This window comes from Rousettus aegyptiacus, unplaced genomic scaffold (assembly GCF_014176215.1).
Source record: "Rousettus aegyptiacus isolate mRouAeg1 unplaced genomic scaffold, mRouAeg1.p scaffold_m13_p_14, whole genome shotgun sequence".
Taxonomy (NCBI): Eukaryota; Metazoa; Chordata; class Mammalia; order Chiroptera; family Pteropodidae; genus Rousettus; species Rousettus aegyptiacus.
The window spans coordinates 50,841,087-50,864,503 of record NW_023416289.1 but is presented as its reverse complement, the minus strand read 5'-3'; the positions used below and the strand labels follow the sequence as shown (position 1 = coordinate 50,864,503).

General features: G+C 45.6%; 1 protein-coding gene across 4 annotated transcripts in view; it reads left to right on the top strand.

Moving 5' to 3' along the window:
* Nucleotides 1-23,417, top strand: part of PDE8A (phosphodiesterase 8A) — a 109,788-nt gene that overhangs the window by 63,341 nt on the left and 23,030 nt on the right. For all 4 annotated transcript variants that reach the window (XM_016135419.2, XM_016135415.2, XM_016135417.2 and 1 more), the window contains exons 2-11: nt 667-723; nt 2,179-2,369; nt 4,673-4,729; nt 5,722-5,776; nt 8,417-8,505; nt 12,673-12,751; nt 14,307-14,444; nt 19,486-19,568; nt 21,097-21,148; nt 21,244-21,286. In XM_016135419.2, the coding sequence (XP_015990905.2) occupies nt 697-723; nt 2,179-2,369; nt 4,673-4,729; nt 5,722-5,776; nt 8,417-8,505; nt 12,673-12,751; nt 14,307-14,444; nt 19,486-19,568; nt 21,097-21,148; nt 21,244-21,286 (814 nt within the window). In that variant the 5' untranslated portion in view covers nt 667-696. The remainder of the gene's footprint in view (nt 1-666; nt 724-2,178; nt 2,370-4,672; nt 4,730-5,721; nt 5,777-8,416; nt 8,506-12,672; nt 12,752-14,306; nt 14,445-19,485; nt 19,569-21,096; nt 21,149-21,243; nt 21,287-23,417) is intronic.

Genomic DNA, 23,417 nt, shown 5'->3' with positions numbered 1-23,417 from the left:
TGAAGATGTGGCGAGGGGCCCTGTGTTCAGCCCTGAGCGCAGTGACTGGTGTACGCCCAGCCCTCCTTTGGCGCTATGATGATTACTGCTTATTGGGGTCTGGTTATATAACATGGTCTTTATCTTTGTGCCTTTTAGAGTAAAGCTCTCAAATAGCATTTATTGATATAGCACTATGCTCTTCTGTAAAATGGAAGTGCCAACTATTTTTTTTGGCTTCTAGGTGCTACGGTTCTGACTGCAGGATTTCATATTTATGTGCCATTCCAGGTGTAAGCTTTCGTTGTTTGTCAGGGGAAAGATGGCAGTAGGCAGGGTTCGTTCAGCATCTCATCTTCTGAAACTCTGTGCATTGTAATCTCATTTAATCTTTGGAACAAACGAGAAATTGAGGCTAAGGGAGGTTGAGTAGTTCACTTAAAGTCACACAGAGGTAGGAAAAGAAGACGCGAGATCCCATTCGTTTCGTTTCCACCCCCCCCCCCCCGCTCCCCACCTTTTCCAGGGTTATAAGGAGACCCCTAGGGCTCCTCTGTCTAAGAACCATGTACTTCATGAAATTTTTCTCTGGAATAGAAATTTCAGTTTCATCTATGGCTCTGATTAGAGAGAAAATTTTCAGCGAGCTTTAAAATATATATAGTTAAGCGAATCTTTTTCTTACAGGTAGCAGTAGCTGATGTGCAATTTGGCCCCATGAAATTCCATCCGGATCAACTCCAGGTAATAATAAACCATGCTGTAATTTCCACATGTTGATTTTCTTTAAAGGGTCAGAGGGAGAAGGCCTAAAGTTATACATTTAGAATAGTCTTCTGTTTTAGATAATTTGTACTATATTTGTACTATAATTATATGAGAGAATGTACTTTTCTTAGAAATGCACATTGAGGTATATAGAGATGAAGAAATATCTGCATCCTACTTTAAAAGTTCAGCAGTCAGAGAGAGAGAGAGAGAGAGAAAGAGAGAGAGAGATAGTGTGTGTGTGTGTGTGTGTGTGTGTGTGTGTGTGTGTGTAGGGAGGGAGACGGGGAAAGAGCAAAGGTGGCCAAATGTTAACAATTGATGAAACTAGAAGAAGGGTATACAAGCATCCATTGTCATTTACAACTTTTCTATAGTTTAAAATTTTTCCAGTATAAAAAAGTAAAAGCATGTTCTTCCTTATGTTCCTGAATCAGCTCTATCAGAGAGAAAATATATATAAATTGTTTAATCCAAAATGTTAGAGAAAATAACCAATTGAAATTTAGCTCCAAACTTGTTTGATGTTTCCTGCACACAAACGCACGTCCGCTATGAACATTTTTTTTAAATGTGGAAAGGGATGGCAGTTCTTTGGATTTGTGGTATTTGTGCACATGGGAAAACTTAAGGGAACTAAGCATTTAGAGACAGGGCTTCTGGTGGCCGTATAGCCTCTTTCTCACAGGTTGCTCCACCTCTCCCGTACCTGTGGCCCCCATGTGTAGGCCTAGGTCCAGAGGGAGTGGAGCAGTGCGCTCCTGAACTGGGTCTAGCTGGGGAGCCCGGCTGAGTAGGTGAGAAGCAGCAGATCCAGACCTCACCTGATCTGGGCCAAGCACAGGGACAGCCAGCATCATCCCGGGCAGAGGCATAAACACTGCCTCTTGTACTTGGTACTGTCCTGTGTCCCTTAAACTGACAGGTTTTGAAGGGTAACATTTTGCTCTACTTTAAATCTCCTCTCTTATAATCAAAGTAAATTTTTTAACATGGAAGAATTACATAAAATCTTGAGTCAAAACATTTAAATACATTATCCTATGAGTTTGAGATATTAGCATTTGCCATCTAAGGACTTACCTAATTAACTTACTGTTAACTAAAATAAATATTCGTGTGCTATAACTTAGTTTCAAGATAAAGTGCTTGATCAAGACTTTGTTGAGTCTACCAGTGGATTTATTGGCAAAAGAAGTTTGTGATCTATGCACTCGGACTTCCAGACTAAGGACAGACAGAATAGCACTGATTTCCGGGAGCAAAAGTGATAACGTCCCTGAGTTATGTGTAGGGGGAGGATTTAGGTCAGCAGATTATGTCCACGTCTGTGTACTTGCCTTGGAACACTGGGGAGTTTTCTGTAGCTTGTTAAGAAATGAAATTCTACCAACTTTTTTCAAAAAAAATGTTTACGCTTTTTTGATCCAGGTACTTTTAGTGTTTACCAAAGAAGATAACCAGTGTAATGGATTCTGCAGGGCGTGTGAAAAGGCAGGGTTTAAGTGTACAGTTACTAAGGAGGCTCAGGCTGTCCTTGCCTGTTTCCTGGCCAAACATCATGACATCATCATCATCGACCACAGAAACCCCCGACAGCTGGACGCAGAGGCACTGTGCAGGTAAGCCTGAGACTCGGGCCTAAATGGTCCCACTGGCATTTGTGACAGTAAGGCAGCCCAGAAGTGCGTTAATTTAAATTCACTGTCCTTTAAGTTGCCTTCCATGCATGTAAAGTTAACAAGACATTAGATTAGGACATCATTATTTCTAGGTCTGCTCTTTATCTCTTTTATTTTGCTTTCCTTTGCTTAAAATGGTAGGAAAATATGAATGAGAATCATTAAGGGTTAAGGTGAAACCTAATATGGAATTAACCACAACTGTCACCTGCAACTGTCACTTACTGCAACAAGTTATGATTTTTCCAAATGTTTGAAAATTGTTTTCTAATATTAGGTGAATGTGCATTGTTTGTAGTGCCTAGTGTACACTTTGATGATGCCAAGTCATTTTTTTTCTTAGTTTTTATGAATTCTAAAGGAAAGGGTGTCATTCTTCAGCCCAGGTTTCTGCTGTTACTATTTCCTGGCCAGTTGTTCCGTCTTATGGACCAGAAAAAGTCAAGTGTACCTCCACCTTTTCCCATAGTGCCAGACCTCCTGCGTGGGGTCGACTCGTCTCCAGGGAAATGTGGTCTTCCCTGCCACTCTGTCCTTAGCCCAGGGCTCTCATTCCATACCCTGAGTAGGTCACCTGCAGCTACCTACCGAGCTCGCCTGTATGCTCGCCTGCTTTGATGTCACACCACTCAGATGTCTGTTTTTCTTCTAATGGGAGCTAGTTTGGGATGCCTGGCTGCATACTTAAATTTGCCTTTTCTCTCTCTAAATATTTGTGGTGCGATCGAAATATAAGTACAAGAACAAGTACAATGTCCTAAGAGTTCATGGAAATACCACTTGTGAGTCTGTGTCTCTCTTTCCCTTTTTAAGATTAGTGTTTGGCTAATTATTAGCCAGAAGGTTTTAAAAGTGAACTGGCCTTGTCTGTGTGATTGCCTGCCATGCCAGTCACCCACCAAAACTGAAACATCCCTTCCCATGGCCCCTTCTCTGGTTAGGGAGACATGGTGGGGCTGGGAATTGGCACCCGGTGGGCGAGCTGTGTGGCGACCTGTGGGAGGGCTCTTCCATGCAGTGCCCTTTGGGTTGGCATCCTCTGGAAAGCAGAAGCCGATGGATGCTGGAGGAGTGGAGCAGACGCTGGCGAAAGCAGAAATGTTGGGGGTGGGGCGGGAGCCACGGGACTCACGGGAGAGACTGCCTGGTCCCTAGAGCGGCTTCTCCGTCCCTGTATATGATGAATTAATTTCGCTCTTGGCTGTATTGTTTACCATCTTTGGGGGAATTGAGAAATAGCCAATCGTTTTCTGTGTTTTGTGGTTCAGATGTGGTTCTAGTTCTTGAACTAACAGAACTGAAGCAAGGCGGTAGGTGTCCGCTCTCCTCTGTCCCATCCTGGACACGTCCAGCAGCCAGCACACCTCTGACTTGGCTGGGCGGTCTGGGTGTGGTCCCCTCCATTCCCCTCCTTCTGAAGTCCCCTCCCAGGGAGTCGGCATCCCTTTGGTCCAGGGGCTGAGCTTCTCCCCATCCTGTGGCCTACCTAGTCTCCTCTGGAGAGTCCCGTCTTCTCCCCGCAGCCTTAAATGATTCCACAGCTGTTGCAGTCCCCAGCGCAGCGTTCCTTTCCTTCTCCTGCTCCTCTGTGTCAGGGTCACTTCTGCCCTCTCTGATCTCTTAACAGGTTTCCATTCCCCAGGCTCCCCTGAGAGCTGCCTCTCTGGAGAGTTGAACTCCCTCTCTGGGGAGACCCGACTCCTTCTGTCAGGTGTTGATTCCCTTCTTTTGGACTGAAATACCTTGCACTTTTATAGTTTTGAATTTTAATTGTTTCTTTTTGCCTACCTTCTACCTAGGGGCTCTTCTTTGCTAGTACTGCTTAGAATACAGTGGAGAGGTGACCTCGGGCTCTTCCTTCCCCTGGCATCACGGCCATCATTGTCCCAGCACACATAGACGTGCATCCCCTTTAGTTGGGAGAGAAAGGCGACCGTTCTCACATAAGCCCAAGGGAGGGAGAATTGTCCCCCTGAAACAACGAGGCTAACAAAGATCAGAACAAGTGGAAGGCGCATCACCTTAGCGGTTACAGGCACCCAGCTTACTGTTAGGGTCGCCACGGTCCACTGATGAGGAGTTTGTCCCCAAAAGAGAGAAAGTTCAAGCAGCTGAGAAGGTGAATGCAGAGCATGAAGGAACTTTTGCTCTCCCAACTTTCATTGCTCTAGCAAAATTATCTAAGTGTATTTATTTTTTAAAAAATTGTTTTTAATTTATTTTAAAATTTGTTTTTGTAATAGGTCGATTCGATCATCAAAATTTTCAGAAAACACGGTTATTATTGGTGTAGTACGCAGGTAAGCTTTCTTTTTCCATTGATTGATTGATTGATTGATTGATTGAGAAATTTAGGTGTCAATGTGATGCTTGTTCTTAACAGAGTCATGGGCTATGACTGCTTTTTAGTTTGACCTTGTCTTCTTTATTCTTTCTTATTTTCTTTTGCTTCACCAGATAACTTCATGGCAGGACTTTGTACTCTTGTGCTTGGGCTTGTGATTTTGGACTGTCTTTTATTTTAGAAACAGGCAAACCACTAGAGCGTTCCATCTTGAAAACAGGAATGTTTTCCAGGGGTATCTTCCTAGGGCCTTCTAACTCCAAATACCTGCAAAGATCTGAATTACGCATAAATGGAGGAAATCTTATATTTCATACTTAAAGTGAAAGTAAGGAAGGGATAAAAATATGTGAGAAGAGCAGTATTCCAATAAATGGTATTTAGCTTATATATTTTTATAGATAGGAGAACTTTTTCTCTGTCTTTCAAAGTATTTTTCTGAGCTTTGGAGGGAAAAGGAATTTTTAAGAATTATTTATTTGTTTTTATTGAAGTAATATCAGTTTATAACATTATATAAGTTAGGGGTGTACAACATTATAGTTTGACATCCGTATCATGCTCACTGCCAAACTCCAGTTTCCCTCTATCACCATAGTATTGATCCTCTTTCCCCGCGTTACACTCCTGCTAGAATTTTTAAAAATAAACTAGCAGTAGAAGAAAATAGGAAAGAATTTAGTTTAAATTAAAATGTTTACATGTCAGATAGTATGGTTACTCCTGTATTCTGGCTGTTAGTTTAACCTCTGTATTTCAGGTATTAATATATGCTGCCAAAAAGCTACATGTGAAACTAAAATAGAAACTTTTTAACTTTATGCTTTGATTTGTATATTACCCTAATTCAATGAAAAGAACTCATTATAGGACAGTCATAGTATTAACGTAAATCAGGGAATAAATAAATCAATAAAAGCTCTAACCATTTACTATGTTCGTTTGAAGGGCGGATAGAGAAGAGTCATCTGTAATGCCCCTCATTGCTGCTGGCTTCACAAGAGTATGTACCATTTTTTTTGTTACACACGTATAATTCAGCATGAGAAAGAATTTTATTTCAGTTCAGAACCTGCAAAGGTTCTGAATTAATTTGAAGAAAAAAATTTGTTTTTGTGCCATGTTATTACATTTTGATTTAACTTCATAATCTGGTAATCTAATAATCTACAACACCTCGCTTTCTTAGGCTCTCAAAACCTGCTGAGTGTGCTATAATATGAGTATGATAGAATGTGTTGTTATAATGCTTACTTGTATATCCGTAACCTTTAAACCAGCTCAAGGATTCTGGAAATAAGATAACCCAAACATGGCTCCCTTCTCTTCAGCCCCAGCTCCAAACACTTGGTTTCTCCTGAGCCAAAAGGCTAAAGGCTTTGGTCAGCTGGTTGCCAGTGAGCCTTGGGAATCATGGTGGAGGGAACCTATGTACAGCTGGCCCTTGGAGAGATTCGTAGTTCCAATTCATATCAATGAGGTAGTTAAGAAACCTCAAGCCGCAAATTTAGTTTCAAGGGATCTGGGTGGTAGGGTTCCCAGGTACCCGCGGAAACCAGTACAGGTCCTCCCCAGGGGAAGACCTTTCATCTCTGGCGTCAGAGAATCAACATGAATAATTGTCCATGGGCAGCAGGATGCACTCAGTCACAGCTAACTAGTCCACGGGAAAAAAGGCATCGCAAGTGAGAGCTAGTGGGGAGACGGCAGAAGCAGACCCTCCTGCTCCTCGTACTACAGTAATCAGACGTGCATTTAAAGTGGTTATGCTTGTTATACAGAAAGAAATAAAAGACAAACTTGGAAATATCTGCAAGGAATAGGAAGTGATAAAAAGTGATATAGCAGATTTTAAGCAGAACAAAAATCTTAAAATTTAGTAGGTCAAAAGGAACTATCCAGTAGGTCAAAATAAACTATCCAGTATGTAGCACAGGGATGCAATGCTAGAAAATGGGTTAGAGAGGCTAAGAAACGTGGAGCTAGAGTGTGGAGGCTTAGCATATCTCTAACTGAAGTTCCAGAGGACAGGGGAGAGACTGGCAGGTGATATTTGTAGAGCATTTTCCAGAACCGATGAAGGACTGGTCCACAGACTCAAAAATCCCAACAAATTCAAAGTAGATTCAATGAGAACATAACAGGCCATAGCAAAAGAAAAACAGAGAGAAGATCCTAACATCAGCTGGAGAAAAAGATTACCTTCAAAAGAATGACAGATTAAAAGCTAGCTTCTCAGCAGTGATGAACAGAGAATAGAAAACAGTGAAATAATATTTTCAATGTGATAAAATAACTGCCAACCTAGAATGTTATGCCAACACAAATATCTTTCAGAAATGAGGATGAAATAAAGACTTCTGGAAATAGTAAAACCGAGAGAGTTTGTAACTGGCAGATCCTCAAAGGATATTCTGAGGGATGCACCTCAGACAGAGAAGGGAAATTCCAGGTGGAAGGCCTGAAATGCAGGAAGAAATGACAAGCAAGAAGATGGTGAATATGGGGGTAAATATGGACACACAGTCGCTGCGTAAAACAGCCATGACCGTTCTAGAGATGGCAGCGCGGAAAGCACCGTGACCTGAGAATCCTACCCCGGCCACGTTATTGTTCACCTGCCAGTGCAGAAGAGCTTCCTTTGGGGATATATGTAAAATTCAGAGATCTCTTTTCCTCAGAGGCTGGTCTGAGGAGAATAACTGAAAGAGGACTCCAGCCATACAACAAGTGGGCCGGGACAGGAACTATAAGATGAGGGAGGACGAAGTGGTAAGGACAGGTGGTGAACAGTGAACCTGCCACGTGCATGCGATCGCATTTTTTCTCGGTGTACATACATACACAGGTATGTATGTGTTATATAGATAATTATATAACATGACATAGAAAGAAAATGTTTTATCTATCTATGTATAAATATTAGGCCTAAATGAAAAACATACACTGAAATATATTTGGCCTATCTCCTAATAGAAGGAACATACCAAAAGAGAAATTTTAATAATAGCTCACTATTTAAATTCTAGACGGTCTTAGCCAGTCTTAGGTGTCTTCAAGGCCTGCCAGAGGAGGCAGTGATAAAGCAATGTCATGGCTTCATCTGACCCCACATCGAGGGCAGTGGGCAGAGAGTGCCCCTCTCCTCTGGAGAGTAACCTTTTTGTTTAGTTGAGCCGTAGTGAGAGGTTAGTGTAGGAAAATGTTGCTTGAGCAGGGGATTATCCGTGAAATTCACGTGCAAAGAAAAATGCAGGTGTGTTTTTGCTTACTGTGAGCTCGTAAAACTTTAAAGAGAACACTGGATGGCTCTTGAATAAGTGAATGTGCTCTGAAAATTAATGTCAATAGGACTCTAGTTGGTAAATTTGGTCTTTCTCCAGATTCTAGCCTCTGCAACCGAATCCTCTTACCTTAAGGCCCTGAAAGAAGAGCATTCTTAAGCCCTGTTTTTTTTTAAAAAATTAATTCAGTACCCACAAATATCCATTCTTCTTTCCCATTCATCATTAAAGTTAAAAGTATTTTTTTTAGATTTCAGTTACCAAATTGAGAAGTCTGTTGAAAAGAATTATTTTTGTTGCTGGATGTGATCTCTTAAAGGTGCACAGTTGCTTATCCACAGACCCCTTTTTGTTTGTAGAGGTATGTGGAGAACCCCAGCCTCATGGCCTGTTACAACGAGCTGCTCCAGCTGGAGTTTGGAGAGGTGCGATCGCAGCTGAAACTCAGGTGATTCTGCCACCTCTGGGAGGCCCCCACCCTCACGGGGCAGTGGTCGTGGGTGGCAGCCTTTTGGGGGAACTGACCTCCTGCTAAAATGGGATGGGGTGGCTGGTGGCTCCTTTCCTCATGTGGACTATTGGAGTCTGCCTGGGTGCCTAACGGGTAGATGGTCAAGTTCGTAACTCGAGACTCAAATCTGAAGATGGGACTCCAAAATAATAGGAAATGAGAAAGCAGGGTACAAAAGTCACATACTGAATTATCTGTTTTATTTCTTAAGGAAAAAAAAAAAAACATTTGTTTTACACACAAATCCCCCCAACCTATTAACATTGGTTTTCTTTGGTAGGTGACATATTTTTTTCTCTACGATAAGCACCGTATCATTTGGTCTTAATAAACAGGTTTTTGTTTTTCTTTTTTGTTTTTTGTTTTTTTTTGAAGTGATATAAATGGAAAGCTAGTTCCTTGCTGAGCAAGAAAAGTAGAAAAATTACTAAAATTACATGAGATTGGCAGAAGAAAAAAGAAGTCAGCTACTCTCTGTCACCCTAGGCTTCTTCCTTGGGTGGTCTCTGTTCTCTCACATTTCCTTTCCTAGAGTCATAGAGAGGATGAAATTATTCTGTCTGCATAAGAGTCAAACCTGGCTTATCAGACGAGTGGGGGCGAGTGCGGGCAGGCACAGGGCTCCCCGAGCAGTGAGGGCAGTTCCCACAGTCCACTGAGGTGCAGCGGAAGGTGACAGGCGAGTGCTGAGCAGGCATGGCTCAAGGCGCCAAGGCTTTCAGAAGCGCTCCTCTTCGTCACCCGAGTTTGCATGGAACTGTGAGGTGGACGCTTGTCCCAGGGCCTGCCTCGTTCCTCACTCCAGACCTGTTGTCCTGGCTGCAGCGCCAGCACAGGGGATCAGGCTGCCCGCCCCGGGAGTGGAGTGGCACTGTGGAGCGGGGGGGATGGAAGAGCTGTTTCTGTCTAGTCAGGATGTGGAACCTGAGCCCAGGAGGTCAACCAGCAGACAGTGAAGGTCTTCCAAGTAGCAAACGGCAAAGGCTGTCCTGTAAGGTGTAAACCACATTTTCAACATTGTAACCATTGTTCCCCCTCCATCCCTAAATTTACTAACTTCTGACCTTGTCTTCCTGAATGCCTTAGTTTAGCGAACTCTGAGTATCACCCACCTTGAGAGCCTAGAGCGAACCCTTGTGTCTCTTTCACGCCTCCCTGGCTCACTCGCCAGTCCTGTTGGCTGTGCCTCCTGAGTGTCTGTGGAGTATGTCCACTTGAGGCTGCTGTGTTCTAGTACCTGGACTGTGAAACTGGCCGTTCCTTACATCTCCTCTCAACTCCTCTGTGTCCGTTCTCCGTACCTCAGTAACCCATAATCCCATTCGCGTTTCTGTTCTGCAGCTCCCCCGCCCTGTCCCCCACTCCACTGCCTTCGAAATAAGATCCAAACTCTAAAATGTGGCCTACATGGCTCTCGCTAGTCTGTCCACTGCCGCTTATCCCTCTGTCCTCATCCATCAACATGCCCTGCTTCGTTCTCTCTGTACCAGCCGACAGCCAAAGGGAGATGTCCATTATAGAGGGAGCTAGGAAAATATGTGGGCTGGAGAATTGGGAGAAAGAGAGACTTGTTCTGCCAGATATTAAAATGCACTAAAAAGCTATAACAAGCGACTTTGTGTTACAGCTAGATCAGTGAACTAGAATATAAAGTCTAGAAATAGACAAATATTTAAGAATTTAGCATACAATTAATATGTCAATTTAAATCACTACAAGCAATGGCAGACTCTTCAATGAACAGAACTGTGACAATTGGTTAACTATTTGGAAGGAAAGTTAAGTTATAGCCCAATCTCACACACAACCCCCAGATAAACTCCAGTGAGTTAAAGACTTATTGTTAGAAAGTAGGGCCACGTAGGTACTAAAAATATAAGGGAGCATATGTAATCTGATGATGCATTCTTTTTTAAACTCAGCCTGACGTAAAACCCAGATTCCATAAAGGAAGAGAATCAGATTAGACAACATAAAAATGTTAAAGTCTTTCTACAGTTTAAAAAAATTTAAATAATGTTAAAAATTTAGACAACTAAACTAGGAAACATATATTTGTAACATATAGGACAGACCAGTGAATATCCTAAATATGTCAAGAGCTTTGATGAATCAGTCGGAAAATGGAGACACTCAGTAGAAAAAAATAAAAAAGGACAGGATCGAGCAGAGCAGTTCATAGTAGATACAAATGGCCAGTGAATGTGAAAATATGTTCAGCTTCACCAGTAATCAAAGAAATGAAAATAATATACCATTTTTTATTTACCAGATCTGCAGAAAGGATAACCGAATGATAAAACCAATAGGGCTTCTCACAGATCTGTCTCTTCTAAATTTGTTATAATCAGAGGTGGAACGTCTCATTTTTTTTAAAGAACAACTTTATTGAAGCATAATTACCCTATCATCTCTTGATTTTATATGCCAAGAAATAAGGGCCGATTTTTATTAGCCAAGATGCTTTCTTATTTAGTGAGACAGGTTAGTAATACCAGGAATAATGTGAAAAAGCATCATGATTGTTAATTTTTAAAATATCATCTCTGCATTTTATGGACAAGTAGGTAGTTGCTTTTCTTCATCTTCTGAGATACATAGAAGAAAAAAACTGGAAATAACCTAAATGTCCAGTCATGGGGGATTTTTTGAATAAATTATGGTATAATGTTATAACAGAATATTAATATAGTTATTAAAAGTAATGATTAAGAACTGTAATTGTCACTATAGAAAGATATTGATGTATATTGTTCGATAAGGCAGGCAGATTATACAACTGTAGAGTAAGATTCTATTTTCATAAATATATATTACACAAATATATGTATATATTACATAAATATCTACACAGGAAATTTCCTGAAACACCAATTGATATGTCGAAATATTGGGATTTCCAATGATTTGACCTCATATATTTTTAAATGACTTTATTGGGATGTCTTTCACATTCTGTACAGTTCACCTGTTTCAAATGCACAGTTCAATGGCATTGAGTGTAATGACAGAATTGAGGATCCGTTGCCACAATTTTAGAATATTTTCATCAACCCTCACGCCTAGCCAACCAATTCCTATCTCTGTGGATTCACCTGTTCTCGTCATTTCACATAAATAGAATCATACAATACGTGGTTCTTTGCGAGTGGCTTCTTTGCCTTAGCATAATGTTTTCAAGGTTCATCCATGTGTATCGGGACTTAATTTCTTTTTATGTCTGCATAACATTCCATTATATGGCTATACTACAGTTAATTCATTTGTTTGCCAGTCGATGGACATTTGAGTTGTTTCCACTTTGGGCTATAAGTTTTTGAGGGGACATACATTTTCATTTCCTTTGAGTATATACCTAGGAGTAAAGTTGTTGGGTCGCATGGTAACTGTGTTAAACAGTTTGAGGACCTGCCAGATGGTTTTCCAAGGGGCCTGCACCATTTTGCATTCCTTCCAGCCATGCAGGAGTATTCCTCACCAACACGCGTTACTGTCTTTTTGATTATAGCTGTCCTGCTGTTATGCTGAGGTATCTCATTTATTTTTATATTTTCTAACTTTTTTCAACAAACCTTTGTTACTTGTGTAATTGAAAAGTGTTTTCGAATGCTGAGGACATGGGAGAGTGCCCGTGATGTAAGGCCGCATGAAGAAAGCAGGGGACAGAGTTGGGGTCATGATGATCCTGACTTTGTGACAAGAGTTTATTTAAGCTAATAGCTACAGATGTCTGACTGCCTCCTTCCTGCCAGGCTGTGTATTCTCTCTTGTAGTCCTCTCGAGGATTCCAGCTGGGGAGAAGGGAGGCTCACATCCCCTGCTCAGGGTCTCACAGCCAGTGAAGGGTTGTGATTTGAACCCTGGCGTGTGTGTCACGCTGGTCCACTGGTCCTCAGACTGTACCGAATTGTGCATGGTCATGATCCCAAGTAGTAGTGTTTATCTCTTCATGCTGTTTACTGTTTTTTCCCTCCTTTTTTGATATAGCATCAGTTACCTTAATAATTAGACAAAAAGCATGTAGATAAGTTAATGTAATGCCCCTAGAGTGAATGAGATTTTGTAGCATTTACATTAATCAGTACTTTTCTCTTACCCACAAAGGGCTTGTAACTCAGTATTCGCTGCGTTAGAGAAAAGCCAAGAAGCAGTTGAAATCACAAGCGAAGACCACATGATACAGGTTCGTCATTCTGGAGGTTCTTCCTTCTGGGTTTCTGGTTTTGTTCGTTCTCATTTTTGGGATTGAATCCCTCCAATGTGACTTTTTTTTCTTTTTGAAGTTCAAGAGACCAGTTTTTTTTGTAGAGGATTATCAGAACAAAATCTATAAAATATATAATTTAAAATAAGTTCCCTATCGGTAAGAAAAGGTACTAATAATTACTTAAGGCATTAGAAAATATTCTGTAGAAATATCACATTTGCGCAGAGTATTTCTCACTTTTCGTTTGTTAAGGAGAGACTTTTATCCAGAAGGATTATGACCGGGCTGGGGGAAGGGAGACTTGGAACATGGAGGACGTTCTGACCTGAGGCCTGCAAGATCTCACCTTTCCCCCTCTTTCTGAAGATTGTTTACACCTTTAGAAATTTACTAGACACTACTCAAAACTTCAAAAATAACCTAGTAATTACCAGACAAATTACTCATCATCAGCAGGTTCATTTCAGTGACCATGGCTTGCGCTTGTAGATAACAGCAGAAGAGGGAGTTGTGCCCTCCGTCTGAGAGAACAGCTCCACTTTGACTTAGTTCTGAGCAGCCCAGCCCCTCACGTTAATCTAACTTGTGACTTTCTTGGTAAGGAGTTGATGTCAACATTCAGGAGTTGATGCCCTGAGTGGCACAGGGGCCAGGGGTTGAGGGCACAGGCTCAATATCAGATAGGCCTCGGCCCCTTCCTAGCTGAGTGGCTTTGGGCAAGTTACGTAATGCGTCTGAGTGTGCTCTCACCTGTACAGATGGGAATTTCAATACTATCCACGACGTGCCTCTCGCAGGGTCGTCCTGAGGACCGAAGGAATTAGTGTGCGCCAGGCACTTACTGCAGTGCCTGGCAAGGAAGATAGACCTTATGCAGTATCACTTGTTCAGTCACCCTTGTTTATTATTATTATTATTTGTTAATATTTTATTATTATTATTAGCAGCACATGCACAGCTTTTTTACACATTTTCCTCTAGTGTTCCAGTCCTATTTGAAATTTAAACATAAAGCTTTACATTTGCAAACACTTCCTAGCTCATAGCCTGCTTTTCAGAGACGTTATTCATTTGCATCACACGGGAAAGGCGAGATAAACCTGTTCTTCCCAGTGAACAGATGCGCAGGCCGAGACTCAGCAGGGTTAAGGGACTTGCAGAAGTGGAGCCTGGGTGTTTCTGATCCCAGTTTGGTGCTTTATTCTTCAGTAGCATAATCTAACTAGTCCTTTTGTGTTGGGGGGAGGGGTGGTCGGTCTCCTCAGGGCTTCTTTCCTCTGCTGGTGTTACAGTGGGAGGGCCTGCTGCCCTCACTGGAGCCTCAGGACACCGCAGAAAGCCCAGCTGGGTGGTCCTGGGCAGAGGCTCCTCTGGACACCAGGTCCTCAGGGGCTGTGCACTTGTGGCTTCCAAATGGCCGCGGGGAGTTCCAGGCTCCTGAGCTTTTGTCGGGGGAAGATGGTAGTTTATGTGTCCTCTTATCAAATTTTATTTTAATTCACTTGATGTTTTTTCTTTTGTCTCCCCCCAGTATGCAAATCCTGCATTTGAAACAACAATGGGCTATGAGTCAGGTGAATTAATAGGGAAGAAGTTAGCCGAAGTGCCTATAAATGAAAAAAAGGCTGATTTGCTCGATACTATAAATTCATACATCAGGATGGGCAAGGTAAGTAAGAGGTCAGTAACTTTTTTATTTTCACATGGCAAAGAGGGAAGGAAGGAGACAGCATTCACTGGGCATTGCATGTGCCAGGTGACCTCCGTCTCACTCTCCCCAGCAGCCACAGCAGTGTAGTGGTGCTTTCCCTGCTACTCCCGTTTTACAGATGAGGAAACTGAGGCCAAGAGAGCATATAGTGTGATCAGCCAATAAGCAGACTAACTGTAATTGATACTTAAAGTCATTATTTTCATCTTTGTAATAAGTGAGTTGATCTTTCTAGTAATTGATCTAAGTGGGGGGTGTGGGTGGGCAGCGGTTCTGGGTAAAGGGTTGCCAGTGAGGTGACACCTCCTCAGAACACGTCTGAGCCCACTGGTTCTTTGAGCCTCGTTATTCGTTCAGCACTTTTCAATGCCTCCTGTACGGCAGGTGCTCTGCTGGATTCTGGTACAGAAAGAAAAGCAAAAGAGGAGGTCCTACCTTCGAGAACTCATATTCCAGGGTGCAAAACGGACAGATAAAAGGAATCCTTACTCAGTACTGTGAGAATCACAGAGTCATGGTGCTGCAGGGCAGACAAAAGAAAGGCGGGCTCAGCCCGAAAGCGTGGTTCTCTCTCAGCAGTGGCTTCTGACGGCACCTCTTGTCATTAGGTTCTAAAAGATGATGGGAAGGGAGAGGCTACCGGTTTTTGGTCATTTTTAGTCTTTTCTGCTGGGCTTGTTTTGACTTCTAGAAGTTGGTTAGGGACTATTAATCTGACAATTTAAAATGTTGGAGAACTTGGTGACCTCCTTTCCTGTCCACTGTGGAGTCCCCAGTGGAAGCAGCGCCTTGTCCACTGTGGCATGTGGCTTGCAGCCCCCAAAGACACTGTGTGTGAGTGGGTGCACGTCTCTGCACACCAGATTGCCCACATGAGAACAGAAGGACCAGGCCGGCTGCGCGGGCCCAGCGGCACACCGTCTGGGAAATGACAAAATTAGGCGTTGTCCGAATCCTGTTTCACTGTCCACTCTTCTGTCAAAGGTGATGAGTTCTGAGTAGGGACAGTAGAAGGCCCTCTGGACAGAGAATGCAGGCGGAGGTGGGTAAAGAGGCCGGCAGGTACTCGGGCTCACTGCACGGGTTGGGCCCAGTGCTTCCTCCCTGCCTCCCTCTGCTGGGAGGAACATCCTCCATCCTCCATCCTCCAGACCCGTTGGCCTTGAGGGGGCTTTACCGTGGCCGTCCCCCTTCTGGCAGTGGGGCCCATGCTGCCACCAGGCGGGCTGGCAGTTTTGTTGTGAGGCTCATCTGGGTGTGTGCCAGAGACAGGGGCCCTCATGCACCTTGATCGGGCACTTACATTGAGGCATCCATCTCCCTGTCACTGAGGAGGTCAAGTAGAGATGGAGAGGGGACACACAGTGGATCAGCCATAGGCCCTGGGGTCTGTCCTGATCCGTCCAGAGCCAGCGAACAGCCCCTCTCCGCCGAGTCCTGCCACCGGGCAGCAGGTGCAGAGGGCCTCGCGCTTGAGCTGCGGGAGACCTTTTCTCTAAAACTCTGTTTCGTGAGCAGAGAGTACAAAAGATTGCATTTTTGACCTCTGTAGTGCTTTATTTCAGAAAGGAACCTGGTTATTTGTTTTGTATGTTCAGAGTTCTTGCGAGGGGAAAAGCAGCCATTTGTTCTTCATCAGTAACCCGCTGCTTGGCTGGGCTCTTCTCCAAGGTGAGATGACACATGGCCTTTCTAATTCAGTTTCCCTGGAAGAACGGGGGTGCTGGGCAGCGCGATACCGCGATCCGCGGGGAGAGGTCAGATGCACGCTGGGAACCAGAACGGAGGGTTAGGAGGCGGTTAGATGGTGGGGCGCCGTCAGCTCCAGAGTGTCCAGTTCTAGGGTTGCCAATCAGTCGGATATTCTTGGGGATGGAGGAGAAATTCTGGTGATGTTCAAGCAGAGAATGTTGCAACACTGTTGTCCACAGACCCCTCTGTTCTCAGCTAATGGCTCCTCTTTTAGGCACAATCGATGCTGTTGGGTACCCTGGTTTTCGGCCCCCGGGCGCCCTGCACGTATTTCCTGACTCTCCTCCTTTTCCTTCCCCAAAACTTCTCTGTTGGGGCTAGAGAACCCTGTCTCCCACTTTCTCAGATACCTGGGCTTTACAGTGGTCTTCTCTTTTAGAAATTTTGACTTTTTCCCTCGGAAATTGTGTCTCGTAAGCACTGAGTAAACGTTAGCTGCTTGGAGGCCTGCCTATGACAGTGACATATGGCCGTAGCCCCTGAGCTTTTCACAGCTTTCAGGTTGCGAGCCCCCATGACACTTCAGCCTTCCTCCCCCACCAAATCCCCTCTTCCCCAACTCTTCTTCCATCTGCTTTCCCATTCACTAGAGCTCTTTGTCCTCAGCCTGCTTTCTCAGACCACTCCTTTGTCACTGGGGCATCTTTGCCGCTCTGTATAGATGTCTCACGCCTCCCCACTTATAGCCGCAGCCTCTTTTCCAAGGTCTGGTTCAACATGCTGCCGTCATGTTGAAATCGACTTGTCTAACAGTGACGTTCACAAAAGACCCAGCATCTCCAGGCCCTGCTTCCTCTGCTCCTGCTCCGCCCTCACGGCCACCGAGACTTCAGTTCCTGGGGCGGTCTTTGTTCCTCCCCACCCTTCAGTCTCCTCCATCGAATCCATCACCACGCCTTGACGTCTGCTAAGCCCCTGCCTTCGCGTGTCCACTGTCTGGGCCTGACCTTGTCCAGGGCCTTCTTTCCACACACTGTGATTGTGGTGGTTGAATCCAGTGAGGTCTCCTGCTCAATCACCCTCCACTTCCGGTGTGTCCACCCTACGCTGCTGAGTGATTAGTCGTACCAAATCATCGTTCTGACCATGTTACTCCCTCAGCGCAGAGCTCAGATCCCTGAGCCAGGCACCAGGATTCTGTAGTCTCACCTCGGCCTGCCTTTTCCGTTCAGTAAACAGAAGCCCAAGTGTCCTTGACCGTTTGCCATGCACAAGCACTGTGCTAGGCCTCGGGGTTTATTTCTTAAGTTGATGGGCACCAAGAAGGATCTGTCTCAGTTGGCAGAGGAGCCCAGCTTGGTGCTGGGCTTGCCCCGGAGCGGGAGGGAGGTGCGGGCCTGGAGAGAGGCCTGTGTAGGGTGGCCAATGTCAGAAACACGCCATTTGCCGCACGTTTGCCCTGTGGCAGGACCGCGCTTAGGGTTTCTGTGCATTACCAGATGTAATCTCGCTCACCGCCTTCTCAGACAAAACTCCGTTATTCTCAGGATCTAAAACTTATATATTTTTGATAAATCAATATTTTAAAATATATTTTGGATAAGAATTATGATCTATGACAAGTAAATATTTTTTGTTTATGTTGGTGACTGGAAAACTTAAGGCACCTTCGTTAGCCAAGCAGAGTCTTTGCTAATTTGCCCTCCTCTGTTCGCTGGACTGTTCAGCTTTGGAAGTGGCCTCTCGCGCCTCTGCTTAGGACCTGGCAGCCGCCTGTTCTATTGAGAAAGGACTGAAGGAGAGAATCCTGAATGTGTTCTCTAAAGAGCTGATTGACTGACTGGTCTCTCGTTCCTCTTCCCCTCTCTTCTTTGTAATCTAGCAGCTCTGTTGAGGGATGATTCACATGCCATGCCATTCACCCATTTAAAATATGCAGTTCAGTGGTGCGTGGCACACTCACAGAGCCCTGCAAACACCAGCACAGCGCCTCTCCCGTATTCCTCTTCAGCCCGTCTGCTGAAGCCCCCGCGGTGGGCACGGGGGCGTGGAGGACAGGTTGCACGTCCCCGCCATGGGCTTGCTGTTCAGCCCGGGCCTTCTTCTGGCACAGGTGCGTGTCCCCTCAGAACGCACTGAGTACCGGCTGCACCTCCCCCTGGTCTGCGGCGAGCGAGCTCAGAGCTGGCCCTCTGGCTGTTCTTCATTCGGTCCTTTGTTGGTGCCCGTCGTTTGCAGACGTGCACCACGGAGCATCAGGAGCATCCTTCACTCTGTCAGAGAGTCTTGGTTTCTCTTGGATCCACTTTCTCATCTGAAGATGAGGCTCGGCCATGGTGTTTGCATGCAGGTTGCCACGTCCCAAGCATAGACGGTTTCAGGATTGACTTTGAATGAGGGTCTGGGCAGGAAACTTGAGCTAAGCCACCAAGGCTGCCATGGTAGTCCACAGCCTGCCTGGGTCAGCTCTAGGTCCTGAGGGACTCTGGAAGTCAAGGAGGTTATTCAATACCCTGCGAGTTCTGTGTCCTACAGTGGGTTTTAGGGATTTTTATAGCTTAAGGATCCTTGGTGACTGCTGCAGGAATCCAGAATCTTTTACATGGTGGCAAACCTAGCTCCCTCCTAGGTTTCTCCCCACACGCCAAGAGCAAGGGAGCCACTCACAAGTCCCCTCTCGCTGCGGTCTGGTCCCACACATACCGGTAGCTCTCCCAGACTGCACTTCTGGAAAAAATCCCTGATTTTGTCTGACCCGAGAGCATAACTAATGCAATGGCAGCCCTTATGAGGTCTCGCCTATCTGTTCCACCCTAGCCTGGTCCTGGCTGTTAACCTCATCATCACCACCCCAGAGGGACCAAAACCCATCCCACAGGTGGTAGCAGCCATGCTCGTGGCCACAGATGGTTGCCTTCTCTGCCTGGTCCTGATTCTTCCTCTCCCAAATGCAGGGCTAGCGGCCACTCCCTTCAGCCCCCTTCTGCAGCAGGTAGGACTCAGGAGAGGAGCAGTCTGTGTGGTGAGAAAGGGAGCGCCACTCACTCAGGCCAGGGGTCTCTGTGCCAGCTGACGGCCACCGAAAACATATGGCCACTTAGACCTGGCTTTTCTCAGCAGCTCAGAAGGAGATGGACTTGGACGATTCAGAAAGAATGTCAGATTGCCCAAAATTATGTTTGGGGTTGGGGTAATTTGTATGCTAATTGCTTTAGCAATGGTAAATGAATTAAAACTTGGAGTGGAAAATATTATTGAGTTTATGTTTTGAACACAAAGTATAATGATGCTTACATTCCATTTATAGGAGTGGCAAGGAATTTGCTATGCCAAAAATGGAGATAATGTACAACAAAATGTGAAGATAATACCTGTCACTGGACAGGGAGGGTAAGTGGAAAAACAAGTACTCCAGTCGACATACCATGTTTGGCTTATTGTAAAATGTACTTTGAATACTTAAGTAAATTAAGAACTGCATGCAGAAATTTGAAAGAAAGGTATCATCTAAGACTGCCCTTCCAGTGTGGCCTCTCCATGGCCACAGCCTGACCCTCCCCACCTGGTGACCCAGAGCCACCAGATGCTGGACACTCTTGCTTAAGTGCACAGATGCACAGGGAACTGATGTATTAAATCAGAATGTCACTTTATTAAGCTACGTGATGAGAATGCTGACTGGTGGACTCCCCACATTTAAAAGATTTTTATTCAGTCCTGTGTGTTACTGCCACATAGACCTATCAAATTAGATCAAAATATTAAATACTGCTATTTATAGAAACTCACATAAAACAGATGTGACTACAGATTGGAAAACAGTGTATACCAAGGAATCCAAAAATCTCTGATGGTTTGTCTCAGAATCTATCTTAAGTAATATGAATAGCGGAAAATTATGAATATGAATTATAGACCAACCAACAGTACAATATGCAACCATTAGAAACAATGATCTTAGAAAAGTACATTACAAGGAAACATGCTTATGATAAATGCAAGTCAGAATGTAGAATAGTACCAAGGGTTTGATCTCGGTCATGAAAACGGAAGAAGGAAGAAGGAGCAGGGGGAGGTGCGGCAGTAGTGGTCTCAGGGCCTGGGAGACATCACTTCATTTCACCCCAGCCACAGCCCCGTGATGTCAGCGCTGTGGCTGTCTCCATTTTCCAGATGCGGAAACTGAGGCCAGGAGGCGAGATTTCTGGCCCCTGGTCCGGCTGCCGGCACTCGGCAGAGCCGGGCCGAGACGTCTGTGCCGACTGCACTTCTCACGTGCTTGGTCACCAGGCTTTGCTGCCAGATGGCAGTTGCCCCGGGGAACTGGATCTATGTGGGCCCTCTGTTCTGATTCTTTGCCTTTTTATGTCCTTTCCAAATTTTTTTGTGATAAGTATATAGTGATTTGATTATCAGGGGGGGAAACTAAAAAACTGAACAATAAATAAGGAGAGTCAGCAGCTGGTCTTAGAGGGGCAGCTGACCAGGGCCCCGTGTGGCCTCGGACCATTTCCCTGAATGAGTGTGAGCAGACTGCTCCTGGGACTGGAAGAAGCGCCTCAATATAAGTGTCCCGAGAATGAAAACATGTTAAGGAATTACAGGCTCTGGGTTGAACATGCAGTACATTTTTAAAAACATAGATATTTTTATTGCATTATGACTTGGGAGAATTTTGTGTTTTACTGAAGAGCTAATTTCGTTTCTACAGAAACACCGAAGGGTGTTTGTAGATGCTTGCTTGTTTACTGGCGGCCTTGGCCACGAACCATAGAAAGGCTTTTCTCAAAGCACTTTGTGTGCTGTGGAAGAGAGATGCTCTTTTCACAATGAAAAAATAGCTACATATCCGTCCCCCCCCCCCCCCGCCCGCAACAGGGAGCTGGGAGAGAAATAACGCATTGTTTTCTACTTGCAGAAGAATTAGACACTATGTGTCCATTATCAGAGTGTGCAGTGGCAGCAGCAAGGTAGGTGAGGGGGCCCCTTGGACCCCGGCCACGCCCCAGTGAGGATTCCCTTACCCTCGGCCGTCAGAACTAACGGCTTTTAAATTCATTTCTAGGCTGAGAAAATAGCAGAATGTGTTCAGTCTGACAGACACGCAGGTACGGTGCGCCATATTCATTCCGAGGGTTCAATGAATGAGGTTTGGAAAAAAATAAAGTGAAAGCAAACCCCACTCCGACCAGCTCACCTGGCGTCGGGGGCTGTATCTTCCAGCGCCATGGCAGCGTTTCTCGCCTGGCTCCCCAGGCTGGGTGGTGAGTCCAAGGACCTGAGCACTGTGGGTATTCTGACAGGTGTCCTGGGGTGGGTCACAGCCTGTGGGGAGAGAACTGATCACCTCAAATGCATGCACTAATGTGGGGACGTGTTGGGTGAAGTGTGGTTAGCTGGCCTGATCTCTTTCAAGAGGCAGCAGTGTCGAGGGTCGGAGCACAGTACTGTGTCAGGGACATCTTCATCTGCAGACAGTCGCCACCTGCCTACAGGGAGGGAGACGGAGTCGCCCTACTCCTGCTGTGTCCTGGGCAGCATCTGCTGCTCCCCACATCTGTGTTCCTGCGGGCGCTTTTCCCTGGCCTGGAATCGACGGTTTCCATCGTGCACGTGGCTTCACAAGCCGCCTGCCTGCGCCTGTGCTCACAGATGAGGGGCCAGGGGTGACAGGACAGGCCCGCTCCAGCCCCGCACGCGGGCGCCCCCCCCCCCAGCCTGTGCGCATGCCCTGTAGCGCCCTGTCGTGCCCTGGCGGTGCCCTGGTGGCCCAGCCAGCCTGTGCGGACACCCAGGGAGGAGGCTTTGTCTTCCAGCCCTTTGGCTGTTGGGGACGTGCTTTCATCCATTGTTCTAGGACTGTTAACCGCTTGTTTTCTGAGCATTTGCTATGTATGAGGCACTGCCCTGAGTGTTTTTAATTGGAGTCTTGCAGTAACCCAATGTGTAGACCTTTTATAGATGAGTTTCCTTTTTTTACAGATAAGAAAGTGGAAAGGCTAATTTGCCCAAAGACGCCCATCTAGGAAGGGGTGGGGGCGGTACTCCATCCAGGCAGCCGACGCCAGAAGCCCCGAGCGCATGCTGGGACAGTTCCCGTAGGTGCCCCAAGAGCAATCGGGCTTTAATGTGAAAAGAAGAGACATGTCGATACCACGGGACACAGCCAGTGATGAGAGGTGATCAGTCATAAGTGAGAGAGGACCAGTAGTGCCATGGTAGCTCAGAGGAAGAGGGAAAGTTCCAGACAGGGGCACGCGGATTTGAATAAGAAGAGGGTGTGGAGGGAAAAGCATCCTAGTAATAAAAACAGACACAGAAGACAGAAAGTACAGCATGTGTTCCAGAAAGAGTAGGGGTTAAATTCAACTAATGTGAATGGTCAGTGCGGAAAGAGGAGTGGGATCATGAAGGACCCTGGAATGCTGGGGAGAAATGGTTTTTGCCCATAGGCTGTGGGGTCCGAGGGTTTTGGGGCGGGGAGTAGCCTGAGATCTGGGCACTGAGAAGCTCCTAGAGCATGTGTGATACAGGTTTCATGGCAGGAGGGACCAGGGATAGGAATGCCAACATCACCATTGTCTAAAGGAGAGGAAACAACAGCCAGGGCGTGAGACGATGACAGTAGGAAGACGGGAGAGGCCAAGCGTGGTGACGGCGTGGGACCAGAGGGAGGGGCGCGAGAATGAGCGGTCAGAACGTGGCCGTTAACCCTGGGCATCGAGGGCATGGCCCCGGGCTGGGGAAGGCGGATGTGGAAGGCATTACTCATGAGGTCCTGGGTTCGTGTGTTCACTCGTCTGCTGATTCATTGTGAAAAGTTCTCTCGAGTACCTCCTGGGCCCTGGGGCCCTTGTTTCTGTGTGCGTCAGAGATCAGGACTAGAGATGTTACTTTTGCCGGCCAGCAAAGCATCACCTAGTAGTTTAGATGTAGAACTGACGAGGTTGACCCAGGGATGGCAAAGGGGAGTGGAGACTCTGAGGTGACCCAGGAAGAGACGCCAAGAAAAGGTGTATGTTGGGGCCGGCAGCAGGGAGGGTAGATCACCTGTGTCAGCATCAGGGTCAGTGGGAGCAGAAACCTGGAAGGTGTCCCTGATCAAGGGACGAGAAGATAGGGACGCATCGACCATGGTCAGGGCCAAATTGCACAGAGGAAGGGGGAGGGGAGTATAGCACCAAAGATGGAGAGGGGCCTTGGCTTTGGCATCCAAGACCTGGAGGAGTGCGGGTTTGG